The 27,043-nt window shown below is 41.1% G+C and overlaps 1 protein-coding gene across 3 annotated transcripts; it reads right to left on the reverse strand.

Moving 5' to 3' along the window:
* Positions 1-21,871, reverse strand: pik3r1 (phosphoinositide-3-kinase, regulatory subunit 1 (alpha)). Of its 3 annotated transcripts, XM_072454429.1 has the most exons (14): positions 21,486-21,871; positions 11,620-11,712; positions 11,345-11,419; positions 11,085-11,216; positions 10,363-10,564; positions 10,069-10,151; positions 3,516-3,717; positions 3,261-3,441; positions 3,056-3,181; positions 2,830-2,972; positions 2,574-2,750; positions 2,410-2,484; positions 2,164-2,334; positions 1-2,082 (listed from the first exon to the last, which is right to left on the reverse strand). In XM_072454429.1, exons 1-14 carry the CDS (start codon positions 21,817-21,819, stop codon positions 1,893-1,895), a joined length of 2,184 nt encoding a protein of 727 aa, XP_072310530.1. In that variant the 5' UTR covers positions 21,820-21,871; the 3' UTR covers positions 1-1,892. The 3 variants fall into 3 exon arrangements, with proteins under 3 accessions (XP_072310530.1, XP_072310531.1, XP_072310532.1); XM_072454430.1 differs by lacking the exons at positions 10,069-10,151; positions 10,363-10,564; positions 11,085-11,216; ... (1 more) ...; positions 11,620-11,712; positions 21,486-21,871 and adding an exon at positions 6,007-6,265; XM_072454431.1 differs by lacking the exons at positions 10,069-10,151; positions 10,363-10,564; positions 11,085-11,216; ... (1 more) ...; positions 11,620-11,712; positions 21,486-21,871 and adding an exon at positions 4,336-4,748.
* Positions 21,872-27,043: the final 5,172 nt, after the last annotated feature.

Raw genomic sequence — 27,043 nt, forward strand, 5'->3', positions numbered from 1 at the left:
TTTATTAAAAAGAACAATTTTATTTTGTTTAAACAAAGCCCATTAAGTACTAAAGATAAAGACACTGTTAAATTTCAGTCCAATTTTGCCTGGGACACCAACAGAAAAAGAGGTGTTTAAATAAAACAATATGACCCTAAAAAAAGAAAAGAAATAAAAGAAATCAAGTGGCAAGATTTACACATTAAGTACCATAGGGGGGTATTTCTTGTTCAAATAAAATACATGTCAATTTCACTTTAGAATCTATATTTTATTGTTTTTTGTCTTTTTTTTATCTGTTAACAATAGTTACGGTTTCCATTTGACCAAATAGGACAAAAATAATACTAAAATCTGAAATGAATCAAAAATAAACTGTAACAACAGAGAAAAGAAAAAGCACAGCTCTGTGTAGATTTGTGTGAAGCCATTTTGAATTGTTGTGGCCTCTCGTCTCAACCAGAAGTGACAGATTGGTGAATCGGGTGGTCAAACAGTATAACTAAGTATAAGTATGACGGTATAACAGTCATCTGAAGCGCTTACATTTAGCTTCGCACCTGAACTGTGAACTTTTGACACTGAGATGGACTCAACAGTTTGACTGGCATATGTTGCCTATTGAAAATATGAAATATGGTAATCCACCAGTGTAGACAGTGATTTTCTGATACAGAAAAAAAGTGGATGATGTCTACTCATTTATAGCACAGCAGTTGCATTCACCAGGCTGCTGTGAGTTTTAAGTGAGAACATATACTTATTTATATTTTGTAATAAAATAAATCTCTGCTGTTGTATTCACTGTGAGAGTGGTATGGGGCGTTTTTGTCACAAATCCCACCGTAGCATTCAGAGTTCAATGACATCCAAAACTGCATGTTTAGCTTTGTAAGAAATAGTACTGTGACTGTAGCAGCTTGATAGTCACAAGGCTCTGCCTGTGAACATCATTATTTTAAAGCAAAAAGATATAGAAAATAGTCATATTTTAATCTATGTAGCAGTTCATTTCAATATAATAAAATGTATGTTTCGGTTATAATCTTTAAAAAAAAAAAAAATCATAAATCTGCTCTGTATGTATCTTGGCATTTTGACACAAAATATCCTCTTGTATCTTTATATTGGAAAAATACTTTAAGCAATAAAGCAAGCTTATATTGTGGGTTGCAACAGAAAAGGTATATCTAAAAATAAATTGCATAGCAGGATCAGAATATAAAATCTAAGCAGGAACTGATGGAACTTTGGTATGGTGCAATTTGATTTGTGATGTTTCACTTTTTATGTACATAACAAAGTCCATTTATAGCTTCACCTGCCAACAGTAGAGATCAAGTTTACTTCTAATGCTCAACAGTAATAAGCCAGTCTCTCTGCACTTCACATAAAAGTCCTTACAGGAGTCTCCCCCTTTAGACATAAAAAAGGTCACAAAAACATATTTAAAAGTGCCATTTTGCTACATTTTTAGCTGATCCATGGTCTGCTCTTTAACAGTTAATACAAATCCTCAAACATCACGCTTCCCGATTTGATGAGTTTTGGTCTCACACCTCCAGATATCTACACACTGAAATCCTTGCTCAGAATCGTACATGGCGTGAAAGAAAAAAGAGGAACAACAAATGGTGGCAAGTGGGACATATCAATGTGAAGGGTGCAGACATTCCAGATGGGAACGCTTTGGGAGGAACAAGCACCAATAGAAGGACGCACGCAGAGCTCAATCGTTAGTTTGTCCACAAAGGGCAGAGGACAAGTACATTCAGAGAGCTACTTGTGGTTAGCCTCAGTCACTCAAATGTTCCAGGTTTTTATGTGTTTTCTTTCTTGTTTCCAGTCTGAGTCTTGTTTGCGTAAACTGCCTTAAGGCCTGTCCTTGTGTCTATTGACTGGTACGCTCCTCACCGTCTCTGCTGAGCATACACCGGGTATGCTAATGTCACATTTAGGGAGTCATTGTGCTGGACCAAAGACGTATGCTGGTAGTGAAGTACGAGTTCTTTCAAAGAGCTGTATAGGTTGTAGGGTTCTGCAAAGCCAAAACCTGATGGGGTTTTATTGATGACGCAGTGCTTGGCCTCGCCGTCCACGCTGCAAACACAAGTAACAACGAGGTCAGTCAAAGGTTTCATCCCACATGACGGTGACGCTTGATTTCATTATGATACGTACACAACACTGCAGGCGTAGCAGCCGGCCTTACTGCTGTCCCGAACCAGGAATGTACCGTTTCTCTTGCCCTGGAGCAGCGCCTCGGCCTGGAGTCTGTTAATGTTGCCCAGCTTCCAGGAGCGCTCGTCGTGATGAGGCAGATCTTCATCATCCTCCACCATAGAATATTGACTAAAAACAAAGAGGCGTTACTACAATGGCTCAGCTTGAACATTTACTTTGACTTTGGATCAAAAGGAAACTCACTCTTCTGTGTTCTCGTTCTTGATTCCCAGCCACTCATTGAGCTTTTTCTGTCTTACGCCTTTTTGGGTCAACCACCTACAAAATAGACAAAGAGTGGAGAGAATCCAGGTTAGATTTGGCTTAACACCCTCAAGAGGAGTAGACGATGAAGGTGCCATACGTACATTAGATATTGGTCTCTGGTTTTGCGCAGCTGAATGAGATCGGGCTTGATGCTGTTCATCCTCTTGTCAATCTCTCTGTAATCTGCCGCCTGCTTCTTCAGATCCTCCTCCAGGCGCCGCTTGCTATCTACAATTTCACTTATCCGGGATTTCAACTTCTCGTAGTTACCCATGATTCTAAAATCCAAAACATCCTCTCATTAGTGTTCATTTAGTCAAATCTGCAACACTGTATCCCGAAGAACACAATATCCACCTCTGAATCTCTTTGTCGTTGCCTTCTCTTCTGAACTTCTCGATATATTCTTTGCTGTACCGCTCTTGTGTTTGGCATTGCTCTTCAAAGATCTTGATCGTTTCGTTAAACGCTTCGATTGCCGTGCGTTTCATTTGAATTTCCTAGAAGCAGAGACATCTCGTATTAACGCTCGAGTAAAAGACAGAGAAGTCGAGTAGCAACGTACGGAGGGAGGGGCACCCACCTGTGATGTTCTTGTGTATTCTTCATAGAGGCGGTCATACTCCTTGTTCTTGTCCTGGTACTGCTGATGGTACTCGCACAGCTTTCTACCCACTGCTTCAATGTTGTCCTCTTTCACCACTTGATCCTGGAGAAACCATCATAACTTGTCATCTTTAAGAAATACAACAATTGTCGGTCTCATCGTGCAATAGAGAGTGCTGTACCTGTTGGTGCTTTGAGACAGGGTACAGCAGCTTCACATCTAGTTTGGGGTTGTATTGAGCCAGTGACTCTGTGCGGTAGTGATTGATAAGTTCAACGACTGAGCTGAATGTCAGTGGATCTGAGAAGCCGTACTTTCCATCTCGATGAAATATCTTAATTAGTTTATTGTTGCCTCCTTTCCTGTAACCAAAATAAGAAATGCGTGTTACAATAAAACAAAGTGCGTCTTGTCATTTTATTTGCATATAACCGACCTTAATGTCAGAGTGTAGTCCCCGTGCATTTTGGTAGAGGCATCTCGCACCAAAAAAGTACCGTCTGCAGTGTCTCTGAGTTTCTCGTTTACTTCTTCCCTCGAGATGTCTCCCCAGTACCATTCGGCGTCTTGAAGAGCCATGTTGTTGTTCATACCGTTGTTAGGCACAGCTGAAGGCTTGGGTGGCTTGGGAGGTAGAGCTGTAACAAAAAAAATAACACGTCAATGCAAAAGCGGAGTTTAAATAGTTTCAATCATGGGTCATTTTTATACCAACAGAAAACCAATGCGACAATTGTGTGTGCCTTTTCATTGATTAAAGTAAACAGCAGTGTGCGGAATTATACAGTTCTCAAAAATCTAGTCACGGAAAGCAGGATCAAACAAGTTTACCATTTATTAACTCTTACACAACACCACACATGTTAAATTGTGCAGTGGCTGCTCAACAGTGAAGCCTAGCTGTAGCTGAACCATGGCAAGTGACTATTTTTAACCCACAAATCTGCAATGTCTCTTTGCTCATTTCCTGTGCATTAACACCCTTCCTGCTGTAATGAACCATGCAGGACTGAGCCCATTCAGAGACTTCACATCAAGCTCACAAAACTGCCTGCGTTTGTTTTAAATGCAGCATACTTTGAATGCTAACAAGATCACAATCTAGACACACTGCTGGAACATTTGAAGAGTTAGATACTGGACAAAGTCCCTTAAAAACATGTGTGTATTCCTCACTGTTAAAATACAAACATGAGTTTAATCAAGCCCAAGCTGCATCAGAGGTATCTTGCTCAGTAACATGTTACATCACTTACCACAGCCAATCACATTGGGGGTATGTCCACCATTCCTGCATCTTTCTTTTTCTCACAGCAATGAGACCATATAAATGCCTATCACCTCAGATCTGCCTTCTTCACAACACTGCAGCGAGCCGATAGTAAAGAGACTAAAGAGTACAAAAATCCTCCATGACTGTAGCCGTGCGTCTTAGTGTCTCCATGAGTAGGATCAGTCGGTGAGAAGGAGGAGCAAAGCAGCCGCAGCCTGTTCCATGCTTTTCCCAGCGTCATCGCTCCCTCCCTCTCTTTGACTCTTGCAGCCCGACTGGCCCCGCCCCTACTCATGTGTCATGCTGAGCTATAGTCCGACCCTCTGCTGGCACTTGAGACAAAGCCAGCACTGCTGCTGCAGCACGTACGCAGCTAAAAGATAAAGCCGGGGCCGGTCAATGGCACCAAAATACGCCTGTAATCCCACAGTGACACTAGGCTGACGGCACAAGAGATTGATTTCCTCAGGGCTATTAAAAAAGATTTAGTTCTTAGTAACCTACAATGATTAAGTTGAACAGTGCCCTGCTTCACAGTGTTCTTAAGGTTAGCCTTATACTTTTTAACTACTTTAAATACAATAACAGTACACAATCGCACAAAAATCTAACTTGGAACTAAATAAATCCTCTGACCATTTTGCACAAATTTAACCACAGTCATAAACATGCACATACAGCACTTTAAGATACCATAGAGTAGGCATTGATGATATTGACAAAAAATAGTATCTCAGGATTTTTTGGACTTCTCGATAGCAATATTTAGATATGTTAAATCAACAGAAATCTGTTATAACATGTTGTACATGAAGTTAAATAACTGTCAACTTAACCTCAAAAGTTCAGAACCATCACTTAATTGGATGTTTACAACCTATTTTATATTTATAATCTCTTGCTCTTTTTGCAACATATTTCATATTTATTTTTATTGATATACATATTGCACATTTTAAAAAAGAATGTTCACAGTAATAACAATGTTTTACTGTTTTATCTGGCCACCGAGGAGCATATAATGTAGTGAAGCAACCTGCTCATATCAGCTGAAATAACAAAGAGGCACATTGATGCCCGACAGGATAGAAAATGTTAAGCTAGACCTAATGAACCTGGCACCAACCCTATGTCTGTATCTACACATCTATATGTCAAAAACTTATCAACTTATACCAGTCAGTGTCAGGTGTCACCACCAAAATGGCCACTGAAATTGCTGGATATTGGCAGGAACTGGAGCATGCCGCCGTAAACGTTGATCCAGAGCATCTCAAATATGCTCAATGGGTGACATGTTAGGTGAGTATACTGGCCTTGCAAGAGCTGGAATGTTTTCAGCTTCTAGGAATTGTGTACAGATCCTTCAACATGGGGCCGTGCATTATCATGTTGCAACATGAGGTGATGAATGTGGATGAATGGCACAACACTGGACATGACACCCATTCAGCATGTTTGGGATGCTTTGGATCAGCGCATACGACTGCGTGTTCCAGTACTTTCCAATAACCAGTAACTTTGGCAAATGGTCACACCAGATACAAGTTTGCATTTCAACATTTCAGAGTGTCCTTTTGTGGACACCATATAAGTTAATTTGTGCCATGTAGTTCCAACACTAAATAAACAGAAAAACGGAAAATGCACTTACAGTAGAGGTTATGCATATTTTGTAGTCATTCCAGGCAGTTAAATTATGTCCAACACAATCCCTTTGAAGTCCAATTCAAAGTTAATTCCGCCGAAAGGCTAACAAATTTAGAAGGCTTCAGCTTAATGCAGTTCTTATTAAATCCAGGTAATCCGTGTAAAGTAAGGCAAGTTAGTTCTCTGTCTCAGTTCCTGCCTTGAGCACCAACAGCCTGTGGCTCACTGCCTCACTGTGGCCCGTTGCTGCTGCGCAGGCTCAAGGTTAATGATTAGCAGTAGTTCCAAGCACAGCCTCGTGCCACATACGGGTGTTGGTCACTCCCCCTTCCCCTCTCTCACTCTGTGTTTGTAAAGGAGGAGTCAAAGGGTGTTTCAACTTATTAACTAGCAAAGTTTCAAATATTTGCTGAGCTCGGCACTTTGAGTCAAGGAGAACATTTGAAGAGCCAGGGTAAGGCAGTGAGGCAGAGAGCAGGCCTCAGTTTAACAAGAGGAGCTCTGTGGAGCTCGTCAACTTTCTAACCTACCAAACCTAAGTGGGCCTTTGTCGCTTACTTAAAATAGGCACGCAATCACTATGAGTCGGCCACATGGCAACGCTACATTCACAGAAATCTACAGACAGAATCTCCATGTCTTTACAACTCATTCCTCATCATCGCTGTGAGACTTATTTGAATAGTAAGGACGCTTCTAAGACACTGTATAATAATAATAATCCCTAACCCTAAAAAACAAACATCAAAATGTGAGTGCCACCAGTCTTTTCACTGCCCTCCGCTCTAGACCAGAGTGCAACTACTCCTGCAGGTGCAAATTACTGACAGCCGAGACTTGCCCACGCTCAAATTATAAATAGCCCTAACAGGTAATAAAATGTTTAAACAGCCAGGGCCAGAGATGGGCCTCTGTGGCAGACAACAACAGTGCTTTTAACTAGAGCTGTAAAAACATAATGAAGCCACGCACAGGACTGAAACGTCTGCTGCATTTGTCAAGACATTTGTCAAGACAAGGCTTTGTTTGTTTGCCATCAGCTACCTGAGCTACATTAAAGACTACATCAAATCATGTTCAATTCTAATTCAATAAACCAAGACAAGGTCGAGTTTCATCTTCCTTATAGTTGTTGAGTATATTATACCGTAATACAAATTGATACCAAAACAAGGGAATATAAATAAATGTGTGTACAGCGAAAGAATTCTAGACATTCACAGCCATCAACTGACTGAGCTGAAGTTGGAGCATCGGATCAGTAGCGGGAAATCTGAAATCAATTCCAGATCTATTAAATTTTCCAATATCTGAGCTGATACTGATGCATTCTTCGTAAAAATACATGTGTTGAAAATTCCATTAGGCCGGTGGTCGAGTGGTGCAAAGTGCAAATCTGTTCTCCCAAATCCACAAAGCGCAAATGGTCAGACCTCTAGTTATCATGAAAACAACAAACGTAGCTGTGCTAGTCTCTAGGGAGAGGTTTAAAGCAGGGTTCGGTAATGAAAAGATTTCTCAAGCATTCAACATCCTACGGAGCACTGTTCAATCCATCATCCGGAAATGGAAAGAGTATGGCACAACTACAAACCTACCATGACACGGCCGTCTACCAGAACGTACAGGCCAAACAAGGAGAGCTCTGATTAGAGCTGCAGCCAAGAAGCCCATGTTAGTTCTGGAGGAACTGCAGAGATCCACAGCTCAGATCTAAAGCAGGGTTAGGTTACACAAATCTGGCCTTTATGGAAGAATGGTAAGAAGAAGCCTTTGTTGAAAATGGCAATAAGAAATCCTCATTGCAGTTTGCCAGAAGCCATGTGGGAGAAGGTATGAGAATAAATAGAAAATATAGCCGCAAGCGGCAATGATCGGCCCTCGCCACGCCGCCGCCACGCCGCAAGAGGAGGGGGCGCTAACGCGCCCCAATTGTTCTTTTATTGCGCCTACTGCTGAATCTGTGACGCTGTCACATCTTCTCCCCTTTGTTTTACCATCAAAAAGCAATTTTATTTTGAATTCTTGGCACAATGTGCGGCTTTGCCGCACAGACACCGTGACTCTTTGAATAAAAATGTGGATCACTTTTGATGGTCCACCCCTGAAGATGAGTCTCACCAAATTTCAGGTTAATAGGGCTAACGCCCTAAGAGGAGTTTGTGAAAGTATAAAGTGTAAACATGTTCTGGCGATTTCCCCATTGGAATAACATGGAAGGTTTCGGTCATCGTTACGGCAACGCCATAACAATTATGACATGGCTCTCATTGACTTTTTTGATGGGGATGCTAAAATTGAGTTGTGTATCAAATTTCATATAATTTCGCAAAACTAAACATTTAACCTCCATATAAAATCTGTAGGGGGCGCTGTGGCGCCAAATGAATTTATTTCACTTCAAGTGGGTTTAGGGCAAAGAGTTTAACAACTGATTCTAATTTGACGCAATTCGGACTTTATCTGCGCAAACGGCAGAAATTTTAAATATGGGAGATTTCTGAAATTCTAGCTACAGTTTGCGGCTTCGCCGCACAGAGACCGTGAGAGGTATCAATGTAATTTGGATAACTTTTGATGTCCCACTCCTCAGTAGCATTTTCACCAAATTTCAGCTTTTTAGGGCCAACGCCCTGGGAGGAGTTCGTAAAAGTATGACGTTTGGAAAAACTCCAAAATCATGTTTAGCCATTTTTGAAGCAATATGGCCGACATTTGGTTGGGCGGACGGCGTTGCCGTAATAATATTTTTTACTTCTCTTGTCACCATCTACCTCTGCGCCAAATTTCATGATTCTACGATCAGATTTTTTTGGGGTCATTTCCCATCTCTCAATGCATTTTTGGTACATTTGGGGGCACTGACGCGCCAATTTTTTTATTTTAGAAAAGGGAAATAGCCAGAATGTAGAGAGGCACGATTTTTAGAGGTGTGAACATTTTTGTGACTTTTCGTCAATGTTCACTGGGTGAAAAATAGGGGGGTTGGTCCCGAGAAGAAGAAGAAGAAGAAGAAGAAGAAGAAGAAGAATATTCCGATGCGAAAACAATGTTTCCCATTTTTCAAATATCATAAACTATACATTTTCGGAAAGCGCGAGCGCTTTCCTACCTCATGGTGTGGGTCCCTGGTCACTGACGGGTACTTTCGTTAATTTTGAGTGGGCTCCGCCAACTTTGTGTTTTTGGCCCTCTATACAGTAATAATGTTCAATTTTTGCATTACATGCTTATATGCATGGAACATGCAAGAGATGGGGAACGTATTCGTGAGCTACTTAGGGCAAATGAGTGCTTTATATGGGGATGACGACCGCGAAGCTTAGTGCGCACTTTTGCACGGGCTTCGCCCGTTTACAACGGTAATGTTCCATTTTCCTACTATTAATTAGTATGCACGGGGCGTGCGTGAGTGAAGGAGTGCGTTAGTGAGTGTTTGGAAGTGGGCGAGCGCTTCGCGCTCGATTTCGTGCGCACTACGTGCGCACTTTCGCAGCCGTGCTTCGCACGGCCTTACGAGATTAATAGGCCTCTCGCCAGCTTGTGGCGCTCGGGCCTAATAAGGAGCGCTGCGTGGGTACTTCAAATCTATTTGGGTATAAATTGTAGCAAAATATGTATAACAATATATGTGTATTCCCAAAGAAAAACCAAAGCACACTGTAAATGTAATCTTTTTAAAAAATGAAAAAGCCTTTATTGTAGCATGTCTTTTAGCTTAAAATACACATCATGTGGAAGAAGGTGCTCTGGTCTGATCAGAACAAAATGTTGTTGGCCAAAAAGCATAACACTATGTGGAAAACTAACAGAGCACATGACTCTGAACACACCACATACCCGTTTGGAATCAATTCACTCTCTTGTATGTGAACGTAGTGAATGACAGTCATTGTGTATTTGTTTTCACTATGGTATTGCAATTGTATCGAGTATATGCCTTTACCAGAGTAATAGCATGGAAAATTAGTCTGAAATTATACTGATGTGACAATACCACTTATTTTATCAGATGCATTTGACAGTGGGAAATTGTTTAAATAGTCCATAGTAACAAGGTTGTTACCTGGTGCTGCATGGCTGTCTGTCCATTCACTGGCCACCAAAACTTCAATGATCCTGACGTGGGTATCTGAGCTGGGTTCACAGCTGTTGGCAGAAAGATTGAAAGGTATTCAGGGCAGATAGTGCTGAGAAATGGGGCTTTGCTTGTTAATGTGCTTGCACGCGTCTGTGTGCATGTTTGAGTGTCTGGATGCCACAGTATTGTATGTCTGAGTCTGCACACTTGAGCCTGTCTGTAGCCTGCTCTACCTTTAACACAGAGAATGCATGAGTGAGGCCTGTGCACAGCTCCCACCTGGTGCTCTGCGCCCTGAAAAGAATTGGACTGAAGATCTCGCCCAGGGCCCGAGCAGACAGCAGGTTCTTGGAGCTGCTTTGACACACGCGGCTGAAGTGCCTGAGCAGACACTGGAGGGTGAGCCAGTACTGTGGAGGCAAACCCGGAGCACTGAAGACTCGACGCAGCAACCGAGCACACTCCTCTGGGCTTGTCACCTCTGTAGAACCATAAAGCAAGTTTAATCAACTCTTTGTTCACAAAAAGAACAAAAGACAACAGAAGAAGCGGATGTTCTCTCAAATAAAGAGCAGATGGAAAAAAGTGTCATGTGCAGTCGGTTTACAAGCCGCAGAGAGACAGTGCGGTTGACAACGAGCGTAAGGTACACTAGCAGGTGATTGGCTGCTCACAGATCGTACAGATAAACTTTCAGGCTTGTTTTAGTTCCTATTAACCACATATATCCTGTTTCTGGCCATGTGACAGCAAGAGAATGCAACACGACAGAGCAAAGTGTGGTGTGAGAATTTGGTTACTGCTTGCACTCAAAAAAGTTGAGTAAATATGACATTGCTCTGTGGTGCACAGAAAAAGAACTATAAAAAGCTTTTGGAACAAGTCACAAGTGTTACAGACAAAGAACTGAATGTTCAATTAGCAGAGCAGTGTTGGTTTACGTCAGCGCTCTGCTTCAGTTGCATAAACGGTTCAACTAGAGTAGCAACATTTACTCTCACCTTTGGCTGTGTGGATCAGTTGTGTGCATAATGCGGGTGGGATAATGGGCTGGGGTAGATCCTGCAGGTACCGGCGCAGACTGTCACACAGGACGGGGAGTTCAAGTTGATCCAAATCCACAGGAGGAGGATCTGAAATATGCATAGTTCCATTTTGACTTCATTATTACCAGTAGTTCACCCAACATTTATACCAAAAATACTACTACTACATTTAAGAAAATAATATTTTTTTTTTACTTGAAAAGTCAGATCCTTACCACTGTCGTCATACTGTCGAATTTCAGATCCACCTCCTGCAGTAAACGTTCGATAGAGTGTGGGGTTTTCCAGACCTGCAAACACGAGACGAGACATTTAGACCCTGTTTATAAGACAACTATGGTCAGTAAAATGCACAAAGCACGCCTAACTAAATCTGACGCCAATACGATAGCTAAACATTGCAGATTTGTGAAAACTCCTGTTCGTGTAAACAGCCCCTTAAACATAACAAACATTTTAACAAACATTTCAGTTTAATTGTGAAACTGACCAGTTCTCTCAATAGCCTGAATCATCCGGGCAAGCAGAGGGGGGGCCGTCTCCGGCAGACTGAACTGTTCTGCCAGGTCAAGGAGACATAAACCTGGAGAAAAGGAGGAGCAAAAACATTATAATATGTTGTTTTTATAAGCCACTAAATGATCAGTTAAATTACTAATACAAGTATCAAGCAATCATCACAGAGCAGGCACCCTTGGACCCCAAACGAGGTAAAAGGGAATAAGCATCGAGTAGACAAGAACAATCCATACGAGATACAAGATAGAAGTTACAAGTTACAACAAGTACCTAATCACAACAAGCGACCTGATCCCTAATCAAGAGAGCCCTGATATCCATGGGTTTCAGAGAAGGGAAGGGCAATTTGACAAAACTATCAAGATAAAATTTCGATGGAATTAAATAAAGTCAACAGAAGTGTGTTAAAACATGTCTTTCAATGTATTGGTTGAGGTTTGATTATCAAACAAATGTGAAATGCCTTTACTGTTTATTACAAACAACATACTCGATATTCAAATATCTTCAACAAATATCTTCAACATAAGATAGACGATATAATCTAAATTTCAATATATTGCCTATATTTCAGTGTGCAATGAAAGTTGCACAGTTGCCATGGTAATTAACAATTCAAAACAAAAAGTATATCTTTTGAATTGTCAAAACCCCTTAAAATGGAGTCTATAAACAGGCAGCTGAAAGGTACAGGAGCAAACTGAACTTCAAACACAAGTGGATATTAAAGAACTAACTGAAGACCACAAGGCTTGCTTTAGCGGTCGGACGCAGGGGTCTGGACTGCGTAAACAGACTGATATGAGGCAAGTCGGGCCAGAGGTCTAACTTACATTTTCTTCAGAACTTTGTCCCCAGGTGTATACATGAAAAGATCAAGGACTTGGACAGGATTTTGTTTGGATTTGCAAAGGTGTATTTTGAAAAGGATCTGTTCTGAAAGACAGGCCTGTTCAGCCAAGTGCACAAAATCCTCAGAAATTATAAATGGACGCTTTCTTGTAGCCACCCCCCCTCCATTTCAATTTATTTTGACTCACTTCCCAAATGTATAATAAAACGAATCATGAATCTCTAATCCACAGCCTTTTTGACTAGTGCAGGCGGCTGGAAGAATCCTCCACACAGACAAACACACAAAACTCCATGTAGGACAACTTGTCATCTGGAAGATATCACAGGGGCTACTAGGTTGTGAGGGTCAGGCAGCAGGGGGTTCTCAGAAGTCTGAGATTGAAGGCCAGCGTTTCCTTAAATAGGGACAGAGACATGTGGAGCTTCCATTGCAGAGTTCAGGAATGACCTTTCCCTGTGCCCAGATATGCTACTTGTTTCTGAGAACCTTACGGACAGGAGTCCAAAGATTGCAGACGCCGTGATCAGATTCAAAGAGTAAATCATACAAGATCATCTTACAGCATCGATACATGCAGTAGGGCTGTGCTCAATATATCGAAATCCTGAAATATCGGGACGAAATTCTGAGTAATACGTGCATCGATACAGAGATGCGCATAGTGATACGCAGCACTATGCAGGCTGAGAAATAGATTTTCAAAGTTAGGGGCCCCCAAGCAATTTCAGGGGTCCACAAGCGCGCGCGGCATCGCGGCGTCATAAGAACAAGATAAATGTGTTGTTTTAAACCTGGTTATTAGCATGTAAAACAATTTAAAGTACTTTTATCTGTTATTTGATATGAAGAGCACAAATACTGAATCATATAAACCAGAGATCATGATCTTTAAAACTGTTTAATTCAATATAATAATGTTTCTTATATACAAAATAAATACTGTTTACAGCATTTGACACAAGGAGATCTTGTGGAATATATGAAATCAAGTCCTACAAAATAAACTACTAACATATATACATTGCCCCGAAAATTAGACGGGGCATTTCCGAGGACACGTGAACGCAACACGAACGCAGCGGCCAATCAGATGCCCGCTTTCATCGATATTACATCACGGAGACCGCTCGGCCAATGAGAAGCGAGAAGACGTGGGCATGTCTGTCAAAACAAAACTTAAGCGATGAAAATGCCCTGAATATGGCCAAATTACTAGTTAAATCTTGTTTTTTTTCGAGGAGGGGCACGGCGGGCCCCCTCCTCTTTCAAACCGCGGGCCCGCCGGAGATTCAACTGCTTGCGGGCCCCGGGCCCCCTTCTATTTCGCAGCCTGTCATGTTCTACACTTATGAACCTACAGACTGCTGCATCAAGGCTGAAAATGTGACTTCATCATGGGAGAGTTGTATCCAGATATTAATGACAGTGTGAACAAGAAATTATAAATCATTTTGTTATTCTACTTAATCAAAACATAATATTAGCAAACCTTTAACACCAGTTTTAAGTGATATCATGAATCAGTACGCGTATTATATCAACTTCTGTGTCGGGATTCGTATTGTATAGCGGACCTTGTATCGAGATATGTATTGCATGTACTAGGCAATTAACCAGCCCTAATGTGCAGTATATTTTGTAAAATATATAGATCATTTAAAAAAAAAAAAAAAAAAGCTGGTAGTTGCATTGCCTCCATTTTTTCCTTGAATGAAAACAGAAAATGTATATTATTATGACTATGAACAATATTAGGGCGTGGATATTACCACTCTTCCTCAGTAACAGTGACTAAAAGGAGAAGAAGCATGCAGTCCCCTGTGTTTATTTACTTGCATGAGTGACAACAGACAGCAGTGATACAGTTGCTTCTTAGTACTGTCAACACCAAGATAGTTTGGCACCAATGGAATTGGATCCAGTAGCAGACAGAGTATGGCAAAAATGTTTCAAGCTATTTAAGGTGGGTTTAACCGCCCTGGCAGAAGATCAAACAATAAGCAAGTTCATACAGGTTTTTTCCCCTAGTTTAGACCTAATCCATATGACTCTTGGCGATTGGGAAAAGCACCCAGATAGGAGTTCTCTGGAGACATGCCTCTGCACGCCTGGATGCTTGGAGCAGGGGAGGCACCAGTCAGTCAGACTAGATCAGGTTAGAAGACTGCAGCAGGACAGGCCAGGGCAGCTCCTTACACTGAAGATGGCACACACCTGATATATTTAGACCGCTTAAGAGCCTGCACTTTTGGGTTGTGCCATTCCATCTAGTCCCAGAGGAGCTTAGGGACCAAATGCAAGATAAATCTAGTAAAATGTTGAGGGGTTATCGCACAGAATAGCATTATTCATAAATATATAACGCAAAATTAAGTGTAGGGCAAGAATGTCAGTTTCACAGACAGTATTCAATTCAATGTATTTTTGCAACACCCAAAATCACAATAGCAGTGGCCTCGAAGGGCAAAAAATAAGCTAAGTATGAACAGCTCATGTAAAGGCAACATCTCCGCCTGCAGGAGGGAACAGGTAGTGTAGCTGCTGAGTGACAGCCAATCAGGATGCTGTTGCTACAGCCTGCTGATTAACCCTGTCGTGAGCAGAAAGAGACCTGCGCAGTTCAGTTGTGGTGCCAAAACTTAAACAAGAAACGAATCAAAGGCCACACTGAGGTTCCTTAGGAAAGGAGTGTCATTTATGTGGTCAGAGAAATACTATCTGACCAGAACAAAGCATGTGGACTGTCACAGTGAAACGTACTACACTATGGCATCCCACAATTAGTTATTTTGACAGCAGTGATGTTGATTAACAGAGAATTTGTTACAAAAAATGTTGTTCCTATATATTTTGGATTTTTTGTTTGTGTCATTCCCAGTCTGTGCATCAGATGTGTCTCTTTAAAAACAGACTAGAGAGTTGAAATGTGAATAGAAGATCAATGAAGCGAAAGCGAAGGCTGTAAAATATTTGAAAGCTGTATTTGAAAAAATAACTACAAATTAACTTATAAAATATCAAATATTTTTTGGCAAATATTACTTAATGTATTAATAAATATTAATATTATCACGGACCATTGGTTTATCATCTCCATTTCAGATATTTCCCACTTGAGTAGTGTAACTGCCATCTAGTAACAGAAAAGGAAAAAGAAAAAAAATCAACACAGTTGCCAATATGTGTTCTTTTCTTGGAAGAGTTATATAAGGCCACACCTCGACAGCACAGCATGTGCAAAGGACCACATGTCCTCAGGACAAGGCCTCTTAAAAACAGCTATTTCAAAAAGCTGTAGTAGCCTTGTACTGGAGATTTTTACTGACCTCATCTCTTACTTTTTGTCAGTGTCAGTCTGTCATAGCCTCTTTCTCGTAATCCTGCTTGCAGACAAGCTATTAGTAGTTGCAGCAGTAAAGGAGATTTGAATTCAGACACTGAACCCTTGTGAACTAGTAGCAAGATTGCATCAAACATTTTTCATGTTGTGGTTACGTGTCGTGTTTTACTCTAGGCCGCTACAAATAAGTAGTCACAGATTCAATTACTTTTATACAGCGAGTGACCATAGCATTCCAAATACTATAACTATTACTATTACTGTATGTACTATGACCAACTTGACTGTAATCAGTGTAAGCAATACTTAGAAATCATAAATTATCAAACAAGCAAATTTAACCAAGTGAGTTGGTTGGTTTCTGTGTGGAGTTTGTTCCTCCCCATGTCTGGGTGGGTTTCCTCTGGGTGCTCCAGTTTCCCCATCAACTCAAAAAATAGACCAGGTAAAATCCTCCAGCAAAGGTAGTCCTGACCGAGCCTGGCACAAAAATCTGAAGATGGGTCCCCGGGGACCACTGCTCCTAAGGACATGCCCCAGCGGCATTGAGGGATGGGTCAAATGCAGAGGACAAATGTCTCTTTGTGTACCTTAACTAACTTAATACACTCTTTAGCTAATGTACTAAGCTCACACAATATGTTGATCTGGATTTGAACCAAGATTTATGATTGCTACAAAATAAATACATGTTGCATGGATGAGTTGGAGCTAACACAGCTTGGAGCAGATGAGAAGAGGCACACTGAAGGAGCACGGTTTATCTCAAACTGCAGCTCCACACACCACGCGCCCCTTCACTTTATTTTCAACATGCATATACTCTACAAACATATTATTTTACAATTCCACAATGTTTATGTTATGTCCTGGGGATAAAAATAGTAAGTCCTGCTGGGGTGAAGGGGGGACATCAGATACTTGTTGTTTTTTCCCATATCAACAATATTTGGATAATGTGATTTTAGAGCAAAAGTATGAGGCAGTAGAAAACTGATAGGTGACTTAGAAAATACAAAGGTGTGCTGGCATTTCATATTTTTTCCAACAAGACCAAGCTCGTAGACTAACCTCTGAAGGAGCATGCACAGTAAGGCTTTATCTACATGCAAAAGAATGTTCACATTCTGTCGTTGAGTGATAACGAGCAATTATAGTCCCAACACTCCAGGCATTCAGTAAAGTTAACTGTTTATTTACAGCTGGAACACCAAACAACGTAACGCTGGAATAAAATGAAAATACTAAGAATCACAGTTTACAACACTTGTCAAATGAACAGAAGTTTTTAAAAAAAGGCTTGTTGGAATGAGGCTGGTGTCGCAGCCCGGCCTCTCCACATCTGCTGCACTCATGTAAACCCTTGTGGCTAAGCGGAGGCCCCATGCTCTCCCCCATCAGAGCTGACTGTAGAAACTATAAAAACAGTGCAGGGGGAGGGACAGTGCTGAGGAGTGGAGGAAGGGAGTGAGATCCCTAGTGCTTAATAAATCACAAACACAGTGGGAGCACCCACAGTCCTGCCTTTCAAAAAGCCCTGAGCTTCAGTTCAGATACTCCTGCGTCCCTCACACTGACCCCTCAGCGAAGGAGCTCTGTGCTGTCCCAGTCTCAGAGGCCCCATCTCCCCCTGTGTGTGCCTCTCTGAGCCGACACACAGGGAGCATTCTTCTGCTGGTGCTACGTTCACACCCGCTTCAAGCGCAGCGCTGCCACTTAACCACGACCCAGCCATTCATATGCTCCTTTAGTCTGTGCTCAATCTTTCCCGGATAACAAACCACAGAAAAGAATTTCACAAAAATGCTACGGGGTCTATCATGCTTCTGTGGTAATACAAATGTTAATTTGTGCACTACTGCCCTTTGAGTTTACTCAAATAAGCCAAAAAAATGAAATGTTTCTTTCCCAGGACTTTACACTGGAATAAGGCTTTAACCATGCAGATACTATCTACACTACCACATGGCTTGTACAAGCTGTGTAGCACTGCTATAGCCTGATTCAAGGCAGCATTGTCCTCTGGGACTGTAGTTGTCAGTTATGCTCCTTTCCACTAAATTCTACTCCGTGCTCAAAAATAAGACTTTAGTATGTGCAGTCCCCTTGTTCTAAGTGAGTCAAATACTGAAAGTGACTTCAGCAAGCTGCCAGGTGCTGGCCACTAATTCTATGCCACAAACACACTGGCAACATCAAGGTTCGCTCACAAAACCACAGCCACACCTGAACATGAAGATGGCCAAACTGGCAGCTCAAGCAGGACATCTGCACATATTATTTTCTGGACACCGTCAATTTGCCTGTCATGACCGAAGAGCAACATTTTAAAAATAAGAGTTGAAATAACAATTTGGGAAATATAGGGTGAACTCAAGAGACTTAAGAACAATACATCTCTGGGGAGAGATGGGTTCATCTCAGAGTGGTATAAAGCAATAAAAAATTCATTGTTCTTCTACTTTTAACAACTTTTAACTGGTCGCATAAAAAAAACTCAGACCCATATCTCTAATATCCAAAGCGGAATGGAACAAATACTCCAAAATGTAATATACAATGATCAAACTTATTAACAAACACAAAATAACATAAGGTGATCCCACATAATGAATCATATACAAAAACAGCTAAACTAAGCTGTAATAATCAGTTCAGACGCAGAAAGCTTTTGATTCTGTTAGCTCCTCAAATTTATTTATTTATATTTAAGTGCTGAATAAATTTCAAATAGACGACTTAATCACACACAAAAATATTGGGGCTCTTTACGATGGTCCAACATCAAGAATTAAAATGGTGACCTGACAGACCTACTGACTCTGGAAAGAGGAGTGAGGCAGGCCTGTGCTTGGGCCCCCCTCTTGTTTGCTTTGTACCTGGATCCATTGGCCCAATATAATATTAGACAATCAAAAACAATTGATGGTGTTTTGTTATATATATATATATATATAAAAATAAATAACATAACAGTAAGAGATTCTACTATATTCAACCAAACCAGAACTTCCCATACCTAATGTGATGCATTTTCTTCAGAATATCGGCCCAAAGTCTGGATAGAGAAAAAGCGTAAACACTCTTTCTGGCAAAATTTAGAAAGACCTCCAATTTAAATGGAAAATGGAATCTCTTAAATATTTAGTTCTGGGCCTCCATTAAGATTTATCAACAGTCTAAGAGAAAAATGATAGCCCTCTTTTCTCCACAATAAAAAAAAGACCTTGAAAAATGTACTTTTATCCTACACGTCAAAGGATAGAAACTATAAAAGTGAATGTTTAGCCCAGATTTCTCTATCTATTCCAGATTCTTCCAATTTCCACGCCCAACTGAATGTGTATGTCAAAATGTGTATGGAAAGGCAAAAAAAACCTCTATCATAACCAAAAGAAACAGGGGCTGGGGTTTACCTTGTCTGTAAAATGACTTTATTTCAACTCAAATCAGCGTACTGCTGTGTTTGTATTTACTTAATTTCAGACACAAGGTGGGCCATAGACAAAGTTCAAAAACAAAGCACAGCAGAAAAATCTGTTGAAAAAAATTGAATTGATGATTGTAGAGTGTTTCTGCCCAGTGCATTTCTCACACTGTATCTGCACAGCCTGTTTTACACCTGCTTACCTTTGGAGATAGTTGATCAATTTATACATTAAATAAAAATGGTGAGTGAATCCTTTCTTGTCGGCCACCTTTACTAACAAGAAAGGTTTCTGACAGAGCATTGTCCAATTTCACTCTTGGATATTAAAAGGTTTCCAGGCTAATATCCCATTACACTCTCAATAATTGATTAGCATAGCAGAAAACTATTTTCAAATCAAATATTTTGACACACGTCTTTTTATTCATACTCTATCAAATGCCTTTGTGGCATTGATAAAACACACAAATAAATTTAAAACCAAGATATATTTTGCAATAATTTCTTTGAGTGCATAAATATACAATTCAGTTCCATGTTCCTTTTTTAATCCAAATTGATTATAATAAATACAGTTCCAATATTTAGATATATATTTTCTAAAACTTTGTAAAGAATGTTAGCAAGGGCAAAAGGTCAGTAATTTGACAACCTATTTAATTTAGCAGCCGTGTCGTTAATGACAGGAACCAAAACAACTGAGATCATATGAAGCTCCTGTACAGGCCTTACTGCTTAGTCATTTAGAGTTAGGGGAATATTAAGGTTTGGAGGACAAAAGGAATACACATTTTCTATCAGGTTGTAAAAGAAAATCAAATTAAAAGCTTTGATATATTGAAGAACTAATTTGGCATTTCAATTCCACAGTACACTTGAATACTGGTTACTGCACCATCCCTAATGGTGGCTAGATAAAATGCTTCAAAAAAAAGGGAAGCTTTTATGAATTCATAAGGCAAAAAACGCAGCCAGTGAGTTCAAGGCCATAAGACGCACTCACTCTGGACTTTTTGAACCATGCAATGCTCAGGCTCAATTGGGCCAGTGGCCCTCATTTACACTAACAAACCAATACGTGGCCCGATCACATCCCCATGAAGTGTTGTTTGTTTACAAATCATTATAAAAGGTGCACATTGATAAGCCGATGTTTTTCTGATTTGGGCTAGAAAACAATGAAAGAAGGTCTTAAGGCCCTCTGTGAAAGACACTAGGTGCATGACCAATATTCACAGGCATATGTCTGGGTTTAACGGCTTTGTTTCCCTTTCTCCTCTCGGAGGGAACTATAGTTGTGTACAAGCAATTGTACCGAGCTTTTGCTCAGCTCCTTCACAGATGCCATAGTCCTAAGTGTGGCTGACCTGGGTACGGATTGTTTACGCTCTCTTTGAACAAATGAAACCAGAACTAAAACATGCATTTTAGTTCCCCACTTTCAGGAGCCGTGGCACAGCCATGTAGCCTCATGGCTAACCCTAACCCTAACCCTAACCTAACCCTGACCCTAACCCTAATCTTAACCCTAATCTTAACCCTAACCCTGACCTTAACCCTAACCTTAACCCTGACCTTAACCCTAACCTTAACCCTAACCTTAACCTTAACCCTAACCCTGACCCTAACCTTAACCCTAACCTAACCCTGACCCTAACCTTAACCCTGACCCTAACCTTAACCCTGACCCTAACCTTAACCCTGACCCTAACCTTAACCTTAACCCTAACCCTGACCCTAACCTTAACCCTGACCTTAACCCTGACCTTAACCCTGACCCTAACCTTAACCCTAACCTAACCCTGACCCTAACCTTAACCCTAACCCTAACCTAACCCTGACCTTAACCTAACCCTGACCCTAACCTAACCCTGACCCTAACCTTAACCCTAACCCGGCGCGGTCAAATAGCCTAGCAGTTTCAGCCGCGCGACGCGGCTCTGTGGACTTTTTTTAATCTTAATTTACAGCTAAATGTTGTAATTATTCATACAATTGTATTCAGTAATTTTATAGAAGACTGAGATTACTTTAACAGATGCAAAGAAATATATGTATGGCAGCATATGTAAAAATAAGACATCCTAAGTCAAAATGGAAAATGGAAACAGCAAGTAGTTTCAATTAAGTGCCCTATAAAGGGCCAACACCTGAGTCATCAGGAAAAGCTCATTACTGCTGTGTGGTGCTGGTGCATAGAGGCCATCTCACCTAGTTCTGAGTCAGAGTCTTCAGCCCTGTCCACCCCAGGGGCGACAGGTAACGGTCGGACAGGCCGGGGCTTGGGTGTGGGCGGTTGGATCCATTTCTTCCCAATGTACTCTACATAGGTCCCAGGGAAGTCTCCTTTTTCTTGAGTGGTCTCATTGAAGCCTGGCAACCACCCGATGTCCTCTGGCCTCTGCTCCATTCCATCACTGTACCCGAGAGCCACCAGGGCGCCTTTGCTTACTAACAAAATATCCCCCACATGAAGGTCCATGTCCTCATCCCTCTCCCTCTTGTAATCATGTTGCGATCGGTACTGGTATCCTTCTGCACTCATACTGATGTCTTAAGGGTTACTTCTTACTAACAACACATCACACAATGGACTATGAGAGATCATATGGCACTGGTACAGACGCTGATAGTTTCTCTCCAGTCGTTCAAAGTTCCTGTTCTCTGCGGATGAGTTTGGCCTTCGATATGTACCCATCAGTGAAAGGCATTCAGCTACAATACTTCCCAAAGGCTCTGTAACACAAGAGATATTTGTATCCAGTTACTTTAGGCACATGAAAGCTCTGAATGACTGAGACAAATAGCTTGAATGCATATTGACTTAAAGTTGGATAAGCAGAAGGCAGTAGTAGTCTCTCCTCACACTCAGCCTCTGTCCTCAGGACTATTGGGCAGCTTGAGGCAGCCAACATTTGCATTGCATTTGTCAGATCAGATGCGTTACTTATAACATGGATCTCTACACTTTCTATTACATGTACATGTTATCATGTGCGATGTCTAACCTCCAAACTTGACGCACTAAACTTTTTACAAAGCAATTACGGTCAGTGTGTTGCTCCCAGCTGCTTCTTTCATTAGCTTGTGAACATCTAAGGTCTTCTGCTGATGGCAAAATATGAAATGTAGCGAATAATGTAGAAAATCATTCAAATTATAGACGTAAAAATATATATATATAACGTGCTGGGCACCTACAAGTTAGAAAAGCCACAGGACGAAAGTAGAAGTAGCGTGAATTGTCGTTTAAAAATATGGTACGTCTGTGAACATGAGTTTGAGTAGAATGTGGAGTCCACCAGGGCAGACTGTGGTCGCTCGCATGAAAACTGCATACCAGGTCTGCATGAATCCACAGGCGAGCCCTCCTCCGGAACAAAAATGCTCCAAACTTCGGCGATAAGCGGTCAAATAAGCGACTTTCCACTTTCTTCAGATCCGTTGCCGATACGTTTCAACAAAACCCCGTCCTATAAGGTTTGCATCCGTTTGTAACACCCAAAAAAACCCAGATATAATCCTTCCCCATGTAAAAGGCGCGTCTCGCTGTCCCGAACAAACGCTGCCTCTGCGTCGCCTGCTCAGGGGCAAGTCAGAGCTCGTCATTTCATTGGCTCTCGTTGCCGTCAATCAAACGCTCCATAAAGGGACCAATCAGCTGCGTGGTCCTGGTGGCCATGGCGGACACACCCACTTAAATAGACCCGAGCCTGACACGCAAAGTGAAACATGAAACATGTACGAAATGACATAACTGCAACGCAACCCAAATCATACGCATAGTACAGTGCGTGTCTGTTGTGCCAGAGCTACTTTAGCATGAACAATTATTTATTGATTTATTTATGAATCCGCCTAACTTCTCTGGTTTTGGACCATCAGTCCCTCTTTGTTAAAGCTTATATTGTAAAGGCAACAGTGTGGAAAGCACTTGGACTGTTTTATCAAGAGGGATTGGCCACTACATGTTGGGTTTCCATGCTTTTGTAACAGTGATATTTATGGTCACGAGGACCAGATTTTGTCCCCAAGGAAGGCAAATTCCCCTGATGTAAGATTTTAGTCCCTAATGTGATAAATACCTGCCCCATGTCTGTGTGGATGTGGGTGGCCTAATTACAATAGGGAAAAGGGGCAGGATTGAAGAAATACCCAGTCAAGAGTAGAATGTACCGTTCCGGCTGAGCCAAAGAAGCTAAGCTGCTTTATGCAGTCTAGTCTACTGGAGTTGTGCCTTTTAAATGTGAGTGTGTGTGTGTGTGTGTGTGTGTGTGTGTGTGTGTGTGTGTGTGTGTGTGTGTGTGTGTGTGTGTGTGTGTGTGTGTGTGTGTGTGTGTGTGTGTGTGTGTGTGTGTGTGTGTGTGTGTGCGTGCGTGCGTGTGTTGGGAATGGCTGGTCAGGTGGGGTGTATTTATTAGCCTTAGGAAACATATGTAATTTGCCTGTTGCCTCAGTAACATGAATCTGAGCGAGTAGCTGTAATTATAGAGCAGGCCTTTTCACAAGCTCTAATCAGAAAAAAATTAATAGAGTGAGCTTCAAGGCATGGCCCTGTGGCAGTAACACATGGAAAGAACTCTTACTAAGGCTGTAGAACAGATGAAGCACTAAAACTAGTTAAAACAGTATCTTGACAGATGAGAGACATTATTTAACAGATCTTATTTGTTCCTGCAGCAGAGGGAGTTTATGCTCTACGCTTATAAACTAGTTCACCACATTTGTTCTTCTTGAGGCAGCACATTATTCATTGTACGTAAAGATTATACTTACTTAAGTCCCTTAGATGAACGCAAAAGGAACTTTATTTATTCATTTTTGTCTCCAAGATTACAATTCTGTGGTCATGTGACCACACACAAAACCAAATGTAGTCGTCAGGAACGCCTTCAACTGACCCATAGATGGGCACAGAGCACAACCCTGATCTCATTGAATACTCTTGTGGTCAGAATGAGACTTGACCTCTGCATGACAGCAGCACTGGACGGTGCTCCCACAGGAAAAAGTGGTTCGGCACTAATCCTCAGGCTAGATTCTTTGTTTGGGTGGATAGTGTTCTAGGGCTGCATGTAGAAGCCCTTGGCACAGTTTGTAAGCAAGACATGGCAAAGTTATGTCCACTCAAACATAAGCATATGTTCATAAAGTTAATCAGGAGGGCGTGAGCTGTAACTTTATGTCAATGTTAGATCTACTGATCACAATGGTGATTCAGATTGTTTAGTCATGCCATATGTCACATGCCCCTATTGTAATCATTGCATCATGTCATTCCTGATCCACTTATGTAATTTATATGCTTAGGATCAGGATCTGTTGGTGCCTGCTTAAGGTAGGAGTGGCCAAAACATTTTTTCCCTCTTTTAACCTTAGAGCTGCATATTGAAGCATACAAAGCAGAGGGCCACAAAGTGGGGGTGAATATGGCTGGAATACTGTGTACATGAAAGGTGGAGAGGGCTGACTTAAGGCTTTTGCCTGTGCGAGGAGCCTTAGAGCAAGTCTGCAATCACTGAGTCCATTAGCCATAAACATGTCAGGGCTGAACTAGGTCATAGTTCTCACTCTGAGCACATCAAGCAGAAGGATCCTGATCCACTACAGTCTCTGCACCTCTAGAGCAAACCCACTCAAAACAAACAAAAACTTCCAGTCCAGTCTGGACGTCAGTGAGGGCCAAATACTATTAGGGAGCATTGACTAATTAACTAACTAATATATATATATATATATATATATATATATATATATATATATACTTATATTTGTATGTATATGTATATATAAATATAATCATGTAATACTTGACAATTGGGAGTGACTTTGTTCTCTTTCTTTGAGTACATTTTTCTTTACAATTCTACATAACACACAAACAGAAGTTGACGTTATCACAGCTGTTTCTTATGACCTTTGTTGATTTGGAATTTTCTGAACTTAATTGCGGTCTATACGGTTTATAAGCCAAGATAGCTTTTAGCTATATAATGATTTTCACATGAGATTTGCATAAGGGGGAAAAGGATTTGAAAGAAACAGCATTTGCTATAATTTCTAGTATTTTGTTCTCTTCTTTCTCCGAAACCACACCATTTACATTTACTTTTTAGTGCGTAGCTTAGACACACTAAAGCGTGAGTCATAAACTCAGGAAATGTATGAAACGTGCCTTGAATAAGTGATTTTATGACTGGGTCAGTGAAGAAGGTCATTGTCCGTTCTGTTTGATGACTTGGTGGATGTGTTTGGAGAAGTGTCCCACATAGATAGTCAAGGTTTGGTTTTAGCACTAGCACCAAATCAAGGTCTATAATAGGACTATTCTGGCTGGACCAGTTCTAAAAGTGGAGGACATCATTGCCATAGCTCTAAGAAATGACCCAAAGGAGAATGTATTACCGGTACTTGGCAGAAATTCAATTAACTTGGGTAAATAATGTGGTGGGTACAATCTATATCAATAATAAACAAAAGCACTTACAATCCAATATAATAATGGTAATAATAAAAAATATAGCCGCAAGCGGCAATGATCTGCCCTCGCTACGCCGCCGCCACGCCTCAAGAGGAGGGGGCGCTAATGCACCCCAATGGTCCTTTTGTTACGCCTACTGCTGAATCTGTGACGCTGTCACATCTTCTCCCCTTTGTTTTACCATCAAAAAGCAATTTTATTTTGAATTCTTGGCAAAATGTGCGGCTTTGCCGCACAGACACCGTGACTCTTTGAATAAAAATGTGGATAACTTTTGATGGTCCACCCCTGAATATGAGTCTCACCAGATTTCAGGTTAATAGGGCTGACGCCCTGGGAGGAGTTTGTGAAAGTCTAAAGTGTAAACATGTTCTGGCGATTTCCCCATTGGAATAACATGGAAGGTTTCGGTCATCGTTACGGCAACGCCATAACAATTATGACATGGGTCTCATTGACTTTTTTGATGGGGATGCCAAAATTGAGTTTTGTGTCAAATTTCATATAATTTCGCAAAACTAAACATTTAACCTCCATATAAAATCTGTAGGGGGCGCTGTGGCTCCAAATTAATTTATTTCACTTCAAGTTGGTTTAGGGCAAAGAGTTTAACAACTGATTCTAATTTGACGCAATTCGGACTTTATCTGCGCAAACGGCAGAAATGTAAAATTTGGGAGATTTCTGAAATTCTAGCTACAGTTTGCGGCTTCGCCGCACAGAGACCGTGAGAGGTATCAATGTAATTTGGATAACTTTTGATGTCCCTTTCCTCAGTAGCATTTTCACCAAATTTCAGCTTTTTAGGGCCAACGCCCTGGGAGGAGTTCGTAAAAGTACGACGTTTGGAAAAACTCCGAAGTCATGTTTAGCCATCTTTGAAGCAATATGGCCAACATTTGGTTGGGCGGACGGCGTTGCCGTAATAATATTTTTTACTTCTCTTGTCACCATCTACCTCTGCGCCAAATTTCATGATTCTACGATCAGATTTTTTTGGGGTCATTTCCCATCTCTCAATGCATTTTTGGTACATTTGGGGGCGCTGACGCGCCAATTTTTTTTTTATTTTAGAAAAGGGAAATAGCCAGAATGTAGAGAGGCACGATTTTTAGAGGTGTGAACATTTTTGTGACTTTTCGTCAATGTTCACTGGGTGAAAAATAGGGGGGTTGGTCCCGAGGAGGAGGAGAAGAAGGAGAAGAAGAAGAAGAAGAAGAAGGAGAAGAAGAAGAAGAAGAAGAAGAAGAAGAAGAAGAAGAAGAAGAAGAAGAAGAAGAAGAAGAAG

The sequence above is a fragment of the Eucyclogobius newberryi genome, unplaced genomic scaffold (assembly GCF_026437365.1).
Source record: "Eucyclogobius newberryi isolate DKJ021-1_F unplaced genomic scaffold, fEucNew1.0.hap1 SCAF_2, whole genome shotgun sequence".
Taxonomy (NCBI): domain Eukaryota; kingdom Metazoa; phylum Chordata; class Actinopteri; order Gobiiformes; family Gobiidae; genus Eucyclogobius; species Eucyclogobius newberryi.